The sequence below is a fragment of the Jaculus jaculus genome, chromosome 1 (assembly GCF_020740685.1).
Source record: "Jaculus jaculus isolate mJacJac1 chromosome 1, mJacJac1.mat.Y.cur, whole genome shotgun sequence".
Lineage (NCBI taxonomy): Eukaryota > Metazoa > Chordata > Mammalia > Rodentia > Dipodidae > Jaculus > Jaculus jaculus.
In genome coordinates this window covers 141,167,828-141,183,403 of record NC_059102.1, presented here as the reverse complement: position 1 = coordinate 141,183,403, position 15,576 = coordinate 141,167,828, and the positions used below count along the sequence as shown (strand labels likewise).

At 53.0% G+C, this 15,576-nt stretch overlaps 1 protein-coding gene across 5 annotated transcripts in view; it reads right to left on the bottom strand.

Moving 5' to 3' along the window:
• Nucleotides 1-339: 339 nt before the first annotated feature.
• The window catches only part of Akna (AT-hook transcription factor), a 54,571-nt gene continuing 39,334 nt past the window's right edge, over nt 340-15,576 (bottom strand). For all 5 annotated transcript variants that reach the window (XM_045154513.1, XM_045154522.1, XM_045154536.1 and 2 more), the window contains 9 exons: nt 14,897-15,114; nt 12,547-12,709; nt 9,025-9,201; nt 8,089-8,204; nt 7,469-7,612; nt 5,729-5,824; nt 4,730-4,846; nt 4,294-4,486; nt 340-1,375 (listed from right to left, as the gene is read on the bottom strand). In XM_045154513.1, the coding sequence (XP_045010448.1) occupies nt 1,144-1,375; nt 4,294-4,486; nt 4,730-4,846; nt 5,729-5,824; nt 7,469-7,612; nt 8,089-8,204; nt 9,025-9,201; nt 12,547-12,709; nt 14,897-15,114 (1,456 nt within the window). In that variant the 3' untranslated portion in view covers nt 340-1,143. The remainder of the gene's footprint in view (nt 1,376-4,293; nt 4,487-4,729; nt 4,847-5,728; nt 5,825-7,468; nt 7,613-8,088; nt 8,205-9,024; nt 9,202-12,546; nt 12,710-14,896; nt 15,115-15,576) is intronic.

Below are 15,576 nucleotides of genomic sequence, written 5' to 3'. Positions count from 1 at the left end.
GTTGGCACAGGCCAGTGGATGCTAAGTGGATGGCAGCTGATGCTCACTCCTGGAAGAAATACGAGAAGCCTTGAGCCGGGGCTTCTATAGATATTCTCTCGCTGGTGTCTGCCCATCTCTCTGGCCTCAAGACAGGGCTCTGTCCTCCCAGCCTTTCCTGGCAAAAAAAAAAAAAAAAAAAAAACAGGCAGAAAAAAAAGCTGTAGAGATGGAAACCAGTAGAACAGGCAGGCAGAGTCTAGCAATGTACCCCAGCGGGTCCCCTGGGGGAGCTTGGCTGCCCACACACTCGACTTTAGAAACCACAAGCTCATGACATACACCACAGACACAGATAACTTTGGAATTTTTTGTTGTCTTTTCTTGTATTTTTTTAAAGATTATTTTCCTTCATCTGTTTTTGTAACGAAAATAGATCTTTAAATGCCTCAAATATACAAACATCTGTGACGTACACACATTCCAGAGACGCTGAGGTACACATTGCTATAGGGTGGGGTAGGAAAACTGCTCGGCTAAGGAAATCCCAGCGAGGGGTGTGGCCTGGGGAAGGACTGAGGGGAGTGCTGGGGGACGCATTTACCCTGGCGGCTCACTGGGAAGGCTTTTACAACCACGGAGGAGCTGTGCACATGTCATGTGGGGCCGCCCTCCTAAGATGCCCCACCAGTCCCCAACTATCCCCCCTGTGTATGGACCACTAGGAGCAAGGTCCCCAGCCAGTTAGTTCCTTCTGGTACTTGTGCCTCAGAGTGGCTGTGGAAGGCAGGTTCCGGTGCTGTGGAGACCCTGGGCTTTCCCCCTTTCCTGGCCTCTAAGGGGCCAAGAGCAGGCTGACTCCTATGGGTCAAGAAATTCTGTCCATCTGTCTACGAGATGCATATTGTTAGCTAGAGGTGGACAAGGGTAGGACAGTATGGGTGGCTCCAAATGGACAGACGTGGCCTTGCTTACTGCACCTGCTGTGTGGGACGGAGGCGTGTTCCCCTGGAACTCTCTCCACTTTAAACATGCGGATGGCCCTCCTAGGGAAGGGGACTGTGTCAGAGCATGAGGATGGCCCTCCTAAGGAGGGGACTGTGGGTCTTCAGGCATCGGGGTGGCTTCAGACAATGGCCCTCCCGGTCCCCAGGCGCTGGGGAATCAGAAGAGGCAGGAGCCCCTCAGGCCGCGGGCGTGGCGCAGGTCAGCCGACAGCGAGCGGCTCATGTGGCGTGTGGTGGAGCGCACGTCCTCTGCGGCCTGCACGGCCTGGCTGAGGGCCTCGTGCAGCTCCTCCAGTTCATCCAAGCCCAGCTGGGCGGAGGACTGCTGTCGCGGGCCAGGCCGCGAGGAGGCCGTGGCGGCTGAGGTAGGTGCGGGGGTCGCATAGTACCTGCGGAGAGAAGGCGATGGGCCTGAGTCCCAGGAGAGCCGCCTGAAGCCCCGGGGCTCTCACCTTGGAGTCCACCCTCGCCTAAGCCCCAGGTGCGCCTGCAAAGCTGGCCCGACTCCCTGGCCTCAAGTTTCTTTTCCTGTACAATGAAAATGATCAGCACGTGTGGAAAGCTACCTGACCCAGAGCAAGTGCTGGCACAGTCCGGTCATCCTACACGTTCACTTAGCATTCATTTACTAACCACCTGCTGCCATGTGGGACTCTGTTCAAGCCCGGGAAGACAGACTAATGGGACAGGAGAAGCAGCACAGAGTTCCTCAAGCGGTGGCCATGGCACTCAGTAGGGCTGGGGTGCGGTGGTTAGGGTTCAAGGTGACTGGAGGTGGGTGGCAAGAACCAGACATACTGTCTGCATTGCTGACACAGTGTGCACATGTGACTGGGGTAAAGGATGAAGTATTTCACCTAAACAAACTGGTGATGGGTTCTGGAGGGTGCTGCCAGAGCCACTCGCTTGGCCTTTCACTGGGCACACTGTAGACGTGAGCTTCATTCCTGCTCCCTGCAATGTGACTCGCATTACCGGACAGTGCGCCACAGATCTCCACAGACATTTCTCCAAACACAAGCCAATGGACAGCAGGTGTATATGCAAGGATGTCCCATGCCATGGTCCATTGGGAAAATGCCAACCAAAACCCTGAGATGTCACTTCACATACCTCCCTCCATCAGCGTGGCTAACATGAGACTGGCAACAACAAGGGCCGATAAGGAGGTGTGCCAACTTAAATGGGCAACCACTCTGGAAGGCAGCCCGAGTTTCTCAAACAGTCAAACACAGGGCCTAGTCTGTGGCTGGCATCCTGTTGCCTGTGTCATATGCCATTAGGACATCACCTTACTGTGCCGAGGAGTTAAGTAACTCAGGGCTGGCCTTGGCAGCTCAGGCCTGGAGGCCAGACCAAGTGTCCAACATTCCAAATGGTCAGCTACAGGCCCATGAACAAGTGATATTATTTTTCAGAGTTCTCTTTCCTTCCTTCTTGAAACAGGGTTGCACTGTGTAACCCAGGCTGGCCTCAAATTCACGATCCTTCTCCCTCAGCTCTTTGAGCACTGGTATTACAGGGGTGTGCGCCACCATGCCCTATTTAAAGTCCATTTTCCTGTGTAAAATGAGCAAACTTGGCTAGTTCCCAGGTATAAAACATCAGACAATAAGCCTTGCACTTCCAGACCACAGTAAGTGTTCTGTAACTGTAAGCCTCTATCTCTTAAGATTCCACTAGACAGCAAGCAGCACCCACTGATGAGCAGCTCTGAGGTAAATGAACTAGCCTCCTGAGTGTAGTGAAGCAGTCCATACTCCCTCCCCTCCTGAGAATCTGGGGTCACTACTGCACCCCAGTTCACTGGAGGGCCAGCTTGGGTCCCTGGAGGGGAAGCTGCAACTCCCTCCTGGCCAGCAAGCCTCTGCTGCAGAGGTGAGGGGCGTGCGACCAGCAGGTGGCAGCAGAGCACCACCACACTTTGCACTGGCTTCGGCCACTGAGCATGCTCAGTCCCAGCTGCAGGGCTCAGCAGCTAGAACAGCTCACCTAGCCAGGGGCTACCCATCACCTTTGAGGAAAGGCAGGTTTCCAGTCATATTTCACACAATCCTTCCCACCACCCGCTTCCCAGAGGAATGCAGGCACACACTTGGGGCAGGCACCTGGTTAGTTCTCCCACAGGCCCTGCCTGGAGGAATTTGGCCTCAGGAGAACCAAACAAACCCCAGGGCTCCCACAGGGCCACCAGACCCTTTAAGTGCCCTGATCATGAAAAGCTGCACGGAGGGTCACGAGACTTTCTTGTGCAACATGACAAACACCACCAACATCCCACTGGGTTTTTGTCACACAGCCACCTGCTCTGGCCACAGTAGCCATCAGAGGAGAAAGGCTCCTTGTGTAGGCAAAAATGTCACCAGGCTCGCCTTGCCTGTGTTCTGCTCCTTCTTGGTGGATGGTGCCACCCACTTCCCATGTCTCTGGACACCAGGAAGGATTTAAGCAACTGCCACCACTGACAGGAGCCTGTGGGGGGGTGGCCCAGTGAGATGAAGGGGGACCCTGGATGGCACCCTGGATTGAGAACACTGCACACACAAACCACGGGCTCTGGGTAACAGGGCAATGCGTTCACATTGGTCACTCATGGTGACACATGCTCATGCTGATACAAGGTGACAGAACAGGGATGACTACGGGAGGAGACATGGCATATGGGAGCACTCTGTACTAGCTGTTCAGTTTTCCTCAATCTCAAATTGTCCCGGTAAAGACAATTTATTTAAAACAGCAAAATAAAAAAGTGAGGGCTGGGGAGATGGCTCAGTCAGTAAGGCGCTGCCTTGCCAGTGTGAGGACCAGAGTTCAGGTCCAAAGCACCCGTGTAAATGCCAGGAGGATTGGACAGGCTGGCTAGCTAGCCTAGCCAAACTGGCACCGTCTGGGTTTAAATGAGAGACCCTGCTCAGTAAACAAAGTGGACAGTGACTAAGGAAGTCAGATTGGTGTGTAAGCGTGCCCATATGCGCATGCACATGCACACACACACACACACACACACACACACACACGAGAAGCAATAAACAAAACATACTGCTATTACTGTTTTTTCAAAAAGGTCCTCACTGCTTGCTGCCTACAGAGAAATGGAAGATGGCTGAAGTTCTAGGTCCCCAGGGACCCACCACTCCCAGGGGCAGGGCTTCTTGACAGTGTACTATATCATTAGGTCAAAAATGACAATTTCCACATGAGTAAATCCCAGGAACACACTACCTGTGTGTTCACAGTCTCTTGACACAGGTATAAATGCTGATTTTTGCAGCAACTCAGGCTAGGGCAGTTGGAAGAGAAGACTTACACAGTGGCTGGTGGGTAAGGCATGACGGGCACTGAGGAGATATAGGCCAAGGCTGGTGGAGCCAGGGCTGGGGGTGCAGCTGCCAGGTACCAGAGCCCAGGGGGCGGCTGTGCAGGCGAACTAGCCCGTCTGCTCTTCTGCTTGGGATTAGGGGTGGCAAGCGTAGCTCTCCTCGTGGTGCTCTTGTCTTCCCCTGTTATGGAGGGCAAAGTCCAGAGGCATAGTGTGAGGGCATGGGCAGATGCAGCTGAGCATGGCAGGCTCTGCCCACCACCCTTCCAATCTCAGGTGCAGGCTGAGCCACTCTGGGAAGGACATTCCTCTAGGAAGTGGCCCGCTCCATTGGCTCCACCCGGGCTGAGCTGGCCAGGTCCCCAGGCCTTGGCCAAGCCAAGCTGGGGTCTGGCTGAGGAAGATGCTGAGCACTTGTTCCTACCGGAGGTGGCTGGGCTGGGGCCCTCTGCCTCTGCGTGGGACCCAATGTGACCACAGAGATGACAGCGGAGAGTATCAGTGGCAGCTGGTCCTAGTGGATTCCTGGTGGTGTTACTGTCTGGTGGAGAAGGAAGAGGGGTCATCAGATCTTATGCCCCTGACTCTGAGCTCTTCACAGAGCCACTGCACAGGGCACTGTGGCTGCCACCTGCATGACACTGATGGGAATCATGAGTGACAGTGAGAGTAGGCACTGACTGAACTAGCCACAGCTAAGGGCCAAATTCACCAGGATATTGCACTAGTTAACTCTGTTCACTCTCTGTCCCCTACAGTTGGAGAAAGTGAGGTTTCATGAAGCAGAGCTTTGCCAAGTGACGTGCCAACTGACGTCAGGTCTGGGTTCTCAAGACCACAGCCTCTGTTCTTCCACTGTGAAAGACCCACTCCTCACAAGAGAGCCAGGAACAGACAATGGGAAACAGGTGAGAGCAGACCCAGGAGAACAGAGCGAGACCATCATTGTTCCATGAAGCTCCCCGGCACCCCTTCTCAGTGAGCGCCACACCTGTTCACGTCTCCCTCAGGCCCTGCTTGGCCAGCCCACCCTCTTGGCCAGCCCACCTTCTGCAAACCTCTACCACCTAGCCAGGTGACGTACCACCCCTGGCTTGCCTTTGCTCTGACCACTGCTTTGTCACTGGTTCCTTGGTGACAGGGTCCAAGGCCCAATAGAAGTAAGTGCTGAGCAGGGGAGTAAATGAATGAAGGGATGGAAAGGCCTCTGAGGACTCTTATCAAATGTAGAGAGTCACAGTGCCAAAAGACCCAGGGCTCCGGGGTCATAAAGATCTTGGCTATACTACTTAAAACATGTGTGCCCTTGGGAAAAACCACCTCTCTGAGCCTCTCCTCATGCATAAAACGGTCTATGTCCAGCCCCACTACACACTGCAGATGGGGAGAGGTCCAGCCTCTGCTGCCCAGGGCACTCTCTTACCTGTGTCCCGAATGCTAGTGGGCTGGCAGTGGGGACAGGAAGTCGAGCCACTGTCCTTCAGGACAGCCTTTGGGGCTAGAGCATGGTATTCCTGGCCTGGGGAAGAAAACAGAATGGTCAGTGTTGGCCCCTGCATGGACACTGACTGGGGAATTCTGGTTTAATAGTCTCTCTTCTGCTCAGTGTTTTCACTAGTTGCTGCATGTGTATGGTATGCACTCAAGTGTGTGTGTGTGTGTGTGCATGTGTGCGTGCACTCATCTCCACTTCTCAAAGCAGTGGCTGAGCTCTGGCCACACAGTAGCAATCAACACACTCAACTGTGTCAGGACTTGGAAGACAGTTGGACAGAAATGGTGTCATGACACAGAGGGACACTATCCCCAGGCCCTGACCTGCCAGCTTGGGTCTGAGGAGCTCAGGTAAGGTCTGAATGGCTGCACAAGAAGAAATTAAAAGGCCAGTTTTCTGAATTTATGGCAAGGTTTATCTGTGAGGTCTCCACCCAATGTTTGGCAGATTTAAGATCCTCAATATGCTAGAAAGCTAACTGGGATGGGCATGGCAGTGCATGCCTGTAATCCCAGCACTTGGGAGGGTCATGAGTTCCCAGCCAGACTGGGCTATATAGCAAGACCTTGTCTTAGAACACTGAAGACTACAACTAGAAATATCTTTTTTATTTTTGAAAAAAGGGGTTTGCTACAGAGATGGTTCAGTGGTTAAAGGGAGGGAGGGAAGGAAGGAGGGAGGGAGGAAAGAAAGGAAGGAAGGAAGGAAGAAGGAAGAAAGGAACAAAGGAAGGAGGGAGGGAAGGAAGGAAGGAGGGAGGGAAAGAAGGAAGGAGGGAGGAAGGGAGGGAGGGAAGGAAAGAGGGAGGACAGAGGGAGGAAAGGAAGAGAGGGAAAAGGGAAGGAAGAAGGAAAGAGGGAGGAGGAGGGAGGGAAGAAGGAAGGAGGGAGGAGAGACGATACTGACAGGGCCTCTCCTCACCACCTCCTGCTTCATCCATTCTGAATCTCAAAGAAGACCTAAAGGCTTCATGAAGCCACAGTGGGGGAGGGGGGTCCTTCTCTCTCCTGCACCATGCCTGTGGTCACATATAATGATTGCCACCCACAATAGGGACAACTTGGAGCCTGTGGTCACCCCATGATGCTCTGCAGGGCAAAAATGAGCCTCTCCAGGCTTCTTGCCTGACCCCAGTCCACAACCACAAAGAACCAAGAGTGGTGGCCTCCAGTCTCAGCCAGACGACGGTGACACATTCAGCTTCCTGTTAGCAATGGCCACCGCCTAAGCCCGTCAGATTCACGCGGGCAAGAAGCACAGGCATACAATGTCTTTAATGTGGAGGGCTCTGAGTGCTACCTATGGTCATTACAGGCCAGATAAGGCCAAGTATCCTGTCCATGGGACAGAGGCCTGGGACTCAGCACCTGACAGCCAGCCAGTGCCCACAATGACACAAATGTGCACAGCCTGACCAAGACCAGGAGCCCATGAACCTCTTCATGATGGGCTAGCTAAGCAGAGGGGTCTCTAAGAACCACACAGGATCTTCTCAAAAGGGACATGGTGGCCACACATGTGCATGACCAGTAACAGATTCCGGGCAGGATTCCTGATGCTCTTCTCAATGAAGACCCCTCTGCAGGTGGGACTCTGAAGGCGTCTGGAGATGTGGAGGTCGCTCATCAATTCACAGGGGACTGCGTGACCCGAGGACACCCAGCTCACCTGTGTACTGGCCCCGGAAGGAGACCCTGTCCCTCTGTCGCAGGCCACCTGCCGCTCTCATCCCCTCCCCTTCTTCCCGGGGATGGTTCTCAGTGGTCTTGTTCTCAGATGTCAGCCGGGGAGAGTGTAGCTCAGATTCCAAACCTGGCAGGAGAGGGGGTCTCAGCGAGGACAGGGAAGGGCTCCTGCTCCTACGGCAGCAAGAGCACACTGGCAGGGTCCCACATGGGTGGCTTCAACCCTGGGTCTGGCCCTGAGACTAAGGGCCCACACCCTGGAACCTGGGCCTGGAGCTAAGTACGCGCTGTCATATAGCTGTGGGCTGATCCCACGGTGGACCCGTCTACTACTGCAGGATTAGCTAGCCCTTCACCTGCTCAGAGCAGGTGACAAGTGGTCAAGGGCGGCGCAGCAGAGCTGGGGTTGAGCCCTGCCCCCGACCACAGAGCCACACTCCTGCAGTGAGGCCCCTGTGCTCGGGCTTCAGGCTCAGCGAGGTGCGGTGCGCTGCACAAAGCCCTCAGCGCGCATGCGTGAAAAGACCTGCTGAAGACTGTCTCCCTGTTCTGCTGGGGACCCTGACCCAAGCACAGAGTTAGTCCCGGTCTTTGGTCACTTACTCAGGGACAGTCGGGGGACCTCTCGAGGCACTGAGGAGGACCTGGATCGCCGTCTTCCTGCGGGCCCAGCTGGCTTTGCCCCTGCAGGCTCCCTGGACAACCTTTCTGTGGATTTGCTAGCAAGAGTGAAGAGCGATGCATCATGGGATGAGGTCTGGAGTCTCTCTGACCCTCAGTTTCCTTACCCACCAAGTGGGAATGAGGAGAGCAGTGACTTCAGAGGGACTAATGACCCCAAAGCCGCCACAGAACCACTCAGAAGAAACTGACTGTGTAAGTCACACTCACTCGTGAGTGGCCACTGCATGAGTGGGTGACAGCAGAAGGCCTAGCCCTCCAGTCAGCAGTGCAAGCACGCAGATCCCTAACATGCTTATGATTGACACCTATGCTTAGGTGTTCTTTATGCATCAAATACTACAGTGAAAAAAACACCAGGGCTGGGGAGGTGGCTCCGCGGATAGACTGATGGCCACATAAGCATGAGGACCTGAGTTCAGATCCCCAGCACCCACAGGAAGTGCTTGGCATAGCAGTGACAAGAAACCCTTGGGGCTCACTAGCTAGCTAGTCTAACCAAATTAGTTGAGTTCTAAGGTCATCAAGAGACCCTGTCTTGGGCTGGAGAGGTGGCTTAGCAGTAAAGGTGTTTGCCTGCAAAGCCAAAGGACCTTGGTTCAATTCTGCAGGACCCACGTAAACCAGATGCACAAGGGGGTGCATGCATCTGGAGTTCATTTGCAGTGGCTGGAGGCCCTGGTGACTCCATTCTCTCGCCATCCCCCCGTCCTTTTAACTCCCTTAAATATATAAATATATATTGTTTTTTAAAGAAAGAAGGACCCTGTCTCAAGAATAAAGAGGAGAGCCACTGAGAGAGGGAAGGGACCAGATCTGAATCCACAGTTCCAGACAGGGCAAAGTTTGGGGGCTCACCTGCCATACTGAGAATGCCACTTGGCTAAGGACGCCTCCGGCTGGTGGGGGGACTGGGTGGGGGGGTCAAAAGTAGATGCCAGGCGTGTGGGGCTGCCTGCAGGTGGCCGGTGCAGGCTGTCCTCCAGTTGCAGGCGGAGCCGGGACACTTCAGCTTGCAGCTCACGGATGGCCTTACTGGAGTCAGAGGGAGACCGAAACAAAGAACATGTGTGCCACGAACAGAGCCACAAGGATCCCAGCGCTGCTTGCCTGAGTCCGGTGGCCCTTGTCTGTTCCCAGCACGCACAGGGTAGGTGACTCTGGAGCTTTCCTGTGCCACACATTTTGACTCCTTCCTAGATTCCTTATTCCATGAACAAAACAAACCCTCCCTTTGAGGGTGATCCTCCTAGCATGTAGGGTCAGAGTCTCAACAGAGAACTGAGGGCACAGATTAAAGAGAGTATTGAAGCTACATATGGTGGTTCACTACCATAAGCCCAGCACTCCAGAGATTACCACCAATTCAAGGCCAGCCTAGGCTACACAGTTAAAACTCTAACTCAAAAGATAATACCTCAACAAATAAATAAGAAAGCATTAGCTGCAGGTCCACTTTAGACACCTTTGTTCTGACCTTCCTCAGCCTGGACCACTTACTCTTCCTTAACTTTTTCTGAAAGTGGCAACTCTATGGCCAGCCTGGGCTCCTTGATGCCCTTGATCAGCCACTCCCTCCTGAGTACTCCTAACACTTCTTTCTTTCCTTCCTTCTTCCCTTCCTTCCTTCCTTCCTTCCTTTTCTTTTTTGTTTATTCAAGGTAGGGTTTCACTCTAGCCCTGGCTGACCTGGAATTCAGTATGTATTCTCAGGGTGGCCTCAAACTCACAGCAATCCTCCTACCTTTGCCTCCCAAGTGCTGGGATTAAAAGCGTGCGCCACCACACCTGGCTCCTCCTAACATTTCTGATTGTTCATGATCACTCCTGAAGAAAGATAGTTTTTCATCGGTTTCCCTAGTCTTGAGCCACAGGCAGATGGGGACCAAGTGTCCTCAACTTGTAACCTTGGAGACCTTAATACCTCAGGAACTAGGAAACATTCTTGAACTGGATTCAGGCTTTAAGAAGGGCCCAGAGTGGAGACACGAGAACTCCACAAGCTTCTCTCCTTGTGGAGAGTGGGCTGCGCAGTGCCAGGTACTGGTGAGATTCCTGAGGACACCAGCCCACCTCCTCTAGCCCAAAGGCACACAGGATGAGCTGGAGGGCTTAACTGCCTGGGTGCCTCTGGTCTTAGCCCCTGCCTCCCAGGGCTCTGTGGGCCTCGCTCACAATGCTGTATACAATCCCAACCAACACCACTACACAGACCCCACGCACGGAGTGCTGTGAGTGAATGGGCCCGGCATGGCCGTCTTCAGGGCTGATATGGACTTCCCAGCCGCTCGGTGAGTGGCACCCAGACTGGAGACTCCCCTGGGGGTCACTGGACTTCTCCCGGTGCCACCTCCAGCAAATGTGGTCTCTGTCATGAAAGCCCAGGAAGGCATGGGAGGCCTCCCTCTGGCTGTGTCCCAGCAATCTGTGTGTGTACAGGGAGTGGGTCTCCATGGAGATCCCCAGGGAGACGTTTGCTGGCGTTTCCAAGGCAAAGCATGAGAGCCACAGTGGCAGCAGTCAAACTAAAGCTTCCGGCACTTTAACCCCAGGGACAGAGAGCTCCACTTCAAGGCCCAGGGGACCTGGAACATGCCCTTGGTTTTTACCTATCCTCTCTGGCTGGGTCTGCCAGGCCCTCAGCTTCCCGACTTAACTCCTTAGCTGCTGAGGATCATCCAATACTGAGTTCATTTTTCTCTGCAAACTCAGCCCTGGTCTTGCCCAAGGATCCGCATCTAACTCCCTGGCTAGTGGAAACGGAAGTCCTTCAGGTTCTCTTCCTTCCCTGGACACCCCTAAGGCTGACCAACCACCAGGTCCTGGGAGCTCGGCTGTTATAGCATCTCCTCTTAAATGTGTCCCTCCTTTCCCTGTCACTGTCCTTCCCTGGAGTCCAGAGGCATCTCGCCTGACTCCAATCAAGTTAGCATTCCCAGCCGTCTCAGGTCCTCCACTCCCTAGGCCTTTACACTGACCCCCAAGCAGCCAGAGAACTCCCAGGGCACACGCGATGCCACTGCGCTCTCCGCTTCAAGCTCCTCACTAGTCTGAATGCGCAGGTCCATCACCACCGGGGCTTTCTCCAAGCTGGCCACTGGTAAACTGCTGCGCGTGGAATTCAAGGCCCAGCACGGTCTCCCCCACCTGCCCCTCTGCCTTTATTACTCAGCACCTACCACCTCTTACTCAAGGACAAGGTGCTATAGCTATCCGTGTCTTAAAAGACATGGGCATTCTCACACCTGAGCCCTTTATATGCTGTACCCTCTGCCAGAAATGCTGTTCCAGTTTGCTTCTTTGGGCTCTCAAGCTGAGATACCACGTCCTCTAGGAAGACTTTATCCCAAACCTGCACTCTCACCGTCCTTTGAGTTCTGCCATGAAAGGACTTGCCATATTTGTGGAGAAACTGCATGTTTCTTTGTCTCTCCTATGAAATGGTGAGCCTTCCAAATGAGGGCCTGGCATGCCATGGGCAAACATGCCTGCCCCTGGTCTCTGTCCCTGTGCCCTGTCCCTCTGACTAAGCCAATGTCCAGTCAGGCTGCCAGGATGGACAGATTCAACTCAGACCAGAGTATAAAAATGCCAATTATAGCTGGGCGTGGTGGCACACGCCTTTAATCCCAGCACATGGGAGGCAGAGGTAGGAGGATCGCTGTAAGTTCGAGGCCACCCTGAGACTCCGTAGTGAATTCCAGGTCAGCCTGGGCTAGAGTGAGACCCCACCTCGAAAAACCAAAAAACACAAAAAAATGCCAATTATAGATGCGACTGCACACCCAGGCAATGGACGTGGCTCTCTCAGTCACAGCAGCCTTTTGGGTCACTACAGAGGAGTGTCCACAATCAGGGGCCAGAAACAGTGAGGAACAGGACTGAAAGGGTGATAAGACAATTTCCTGTTCCTTTTCCATCAAGCAGAAGATGGTGGAAGGACAGAAGGAGAGGGGGAAATACATTGTCACATCCTAGCTTCCTGGAAATGGAAGTCATTGTTTACTTTTTTTGAGACAGGGTTTCACCATCTAGTTCAGGTTGGTTTTGAACCTGTGATCCTCCTACTTCTGCCTGCAAGGTGCTAGGATTAAGGGGGTGAGTCAATAAGCCCAGCTGGAAGGTGTTATCTGGAAGAGAGACGTTGCAGTGGGCGGTGTCTTCACCCCAGAAGAGCTCACCTCTAGGTCATCTCTCACTGGCTGGAGAAGTGTCCTTCATGCGTCCTACAGAACAGCCCTGAGAAGGGAGGCGACACCCAGGCTCATCTAGCCCCAGCACAAACGCTGGAATACATGAGCCAGGCAGTGGCCCTCAGCTCCCAAGCTCCACTCGCTGCCCTAAGATGAGGCGGAACCACCCTGCCCACGCCCCACGTACTCGCGCTCGGTCTTGGTGAGGAGGAGGTCAGGCGTGCTCTCTGCTGATCTGTGGGGCACGGGGCTCGACGCCGGGGCTGAGGCGAGGGCTGGACCGCTGGCTCTGCCAGGGCGGAGCTGTTCAGAAATCCGACTCTGTCCTTCGAACTCCAAACTGGGAGCCACTAGAGAGGCAGCGAGAGATCAACATGAGCAGCAGCAGAGTCTGGGGGCTTCAACTGTGAGATGGGGTGAAGGCAGTGTGGAGGGATGGAGGACCCCAGGAGTCAGTGCTCTGCTGAGGCTCCTCATGAAGGAGCTGGGGCGGCAGTGACCTACTGACCTCAAAAAACCAGCAGATGAGGTCTGAGCCAGGAGTGAGGGGAGCCGCGCTGTCTCTAACGGTCCTTCGCCGCAGCTCAGGCCGTTTTCAGAACTCCCTGGGAGGGGTTAACGGCTCCTTGCCCTGACCCCCCAATCCCTGTTACTATCTCACCGTGCTGCTCTGGAACAGCGCTCAGGGTCCTTCTGAAACAATTCACAACTTGATACACATGCATGTGTGCATCTGGGGACAGTAGGAGAAACCCCAAGCCACCTCTCAAAGCGGTGAGAGACCAGGTGTACCCCACACCTGGCCCAGACATGGAAACAATGCACTCAGGGAAGGGGTCCTGCTCAGCGGTCTACAATGGTCAACCTGCTGCTACATCGAACTTACTAAGTGAGCCTCCAGAGGGTTATGCAGGTCATTTGTCAGGTTGTCATTTATAGCATTCTTTTAATAGTTTTATTGGTTGGATTGTACAGTGGGTGACAAGGTCTCATGTAGCCAAGGTTGGCACTAAACACCTAATCCTCCCTTGAGTGCTGGGGTTGTGGGTGTGAACCACTGTACCCAGCTTACAGCACCCTTCCAATGAAGACCCTGCAGAGATAGGGACTGCAGAGTACAGCAGAGGAGGAAAGGATGGGCAGGAGGAAGGGTGTGGCTTCAAGAGGGCACCCAGGGACCCTGTATCCAAGGAGATGTTTGTATCTTCACTGCAGTAATGCAAACATCTCGCTCCATCGCACAACAGCTTTGAAAGACACTATGGGAACACTGACCAGGCACAAGGGGTCTTGGCCACTTTTCCTATAGTTATCTGGCTCACAATGTGAAAAATAATGAATTTATATTCTATTTTTGTATTTCTGTTTTTATTCAGTAAAAAACTCCTACGTGCTTTGTGTGGGTATGCATGCCTTTAATCACAGCACATGAAAGGCTGAGATAGGAGGATCGCTATGAGTTCAAGGCCAGCCTAAGGTTACACAGTGAGTTCCAGGTCAGCCTGAGCTAAAGTGAGACCCTATCTCAAAAAAAAAAGTGTTGTGTGTGTGTGGGGGGGGTGCTGGAGAGATGGCTTAGCAGCTAAGGCATTTGCCTGCAAAACCTAAAGACCTAGGTTCGACTCCCCAGAACCCACATAAACCAAATGCTGGTGTATCCATCTGGAGTTTGTTTGCAATGGTTAGAGGCCCTGGCATGCCCATTCTCTCTCTTTAATAAATAAATAAATAAAAATAAAATATTTAAAAGAAAATAAGTTAATATACATTACCAAAGGTTAAAAAAATGAACCACATATTATACTATATGGCCCCATTTCTATTTTTGTTACTGTTGTTATTGTGTTTGGATTAGTCTCATGGTAGTGCAGACTGGCCTCAAATATATTTGATATGTGGCCAAAGACAACCTTGAACTTCTGATTCTCCTGCCTCCACCTCTTTAGTGCTAGGATTCCAGGCATGCTCCACAGCACCTGGCTTATGTGTTAGCAAGGATGAAATTCAGGGCTTCATGCATGCTAGGCAAGCTCTCTGCTGTCTGACCCACACCCACAGCCACCTCTTCCCCCATTTCTGCTTTAAATATACGTAATACAGGGCTGGGGGGGGGGTGGCTCAGCTGTTAAAGGTGCTTATGTGCGAAGCCTGACGACCTGGGTTTGATGCCCTAATACCCACATAAAGTCAGATGCACAAAGTAGTGCATGCATCTGGAGTTTGTTTGCAGTGGCACAAGGCCCAGGTGCACCCACATTCTCTTTGTCTGTCTCTCACTTTCTCTCTCCTTACAAATAAATTTAAAAATATGTGTATGTAGTCCTACACACATCTGCAGCATGGTAATGGCTTACCAGTATGTTTTCTACCCTATCTGTCATTTCTAATTTTTCTGCAACAACCCAGCATAATATTTCAGACACTAAAGAGTTACATTAGGCTTTTAGTCCATCTGATATTTCACAGACTAAAGAGTAACACATATTTGGCAGCCTGGCAAGCCCCAGGTCCTGGTCCACTCAGACTTCCTTACTCACCCATCTCCACTGCCATGGTTCGCTCTGGGCAGGAACGATGTATCCCCGGCTGGAGAGGACTGCCCAAGCTGGAGAGGTGCCTCTGTGCTTGGCTCCTGGGTATGTTGGGCTTGATGGCTCTTCTGGAGACCACAGGTCCCCTAGCCTTGGGATGGGAGGTTCTATCATGGGGTGCAGAAGCAGTGAAGCACCGAGCTGAGGTTCCCGGGGAACTGGCGCTGGGGAGGGGAGACACACGGTAGTCACACAGAAAGGCTTGGGCTGTAGAACCAGCAGAGCCCCTCTGTGTGTGCTGGCCTCTGGGGCACAGCATCACTGGCAGTATCTCCAGAGTCTTCCCTGCCATACACAGGACGCCTCCTTGTCCTTATCTCCCAGGGCACCTTCCAGCTACACAGGGAGGTAGTGATGCTTTAGAAAATGTAGAGAGAACTTCTGGTCTTTTCTTCACGTACACACCTGAGTTGCCATGTGGGCCTCCTGGTGGGGACCACCAGTCTCCATGGTGACTACATCACTCTTCCCTACATACAAATCTTCATCCAACCTCTGCTTCCAAGGCAACCCTGACAGTCCTCTGTACTTGGCTTCTGTCATCTCCCCCTGTAGCTTTTATTCGTTCTCCCATTTCCTCCCTCACTGCTCAGCAAACATGGGTCCTACTCATGGGCTGAGTGAGA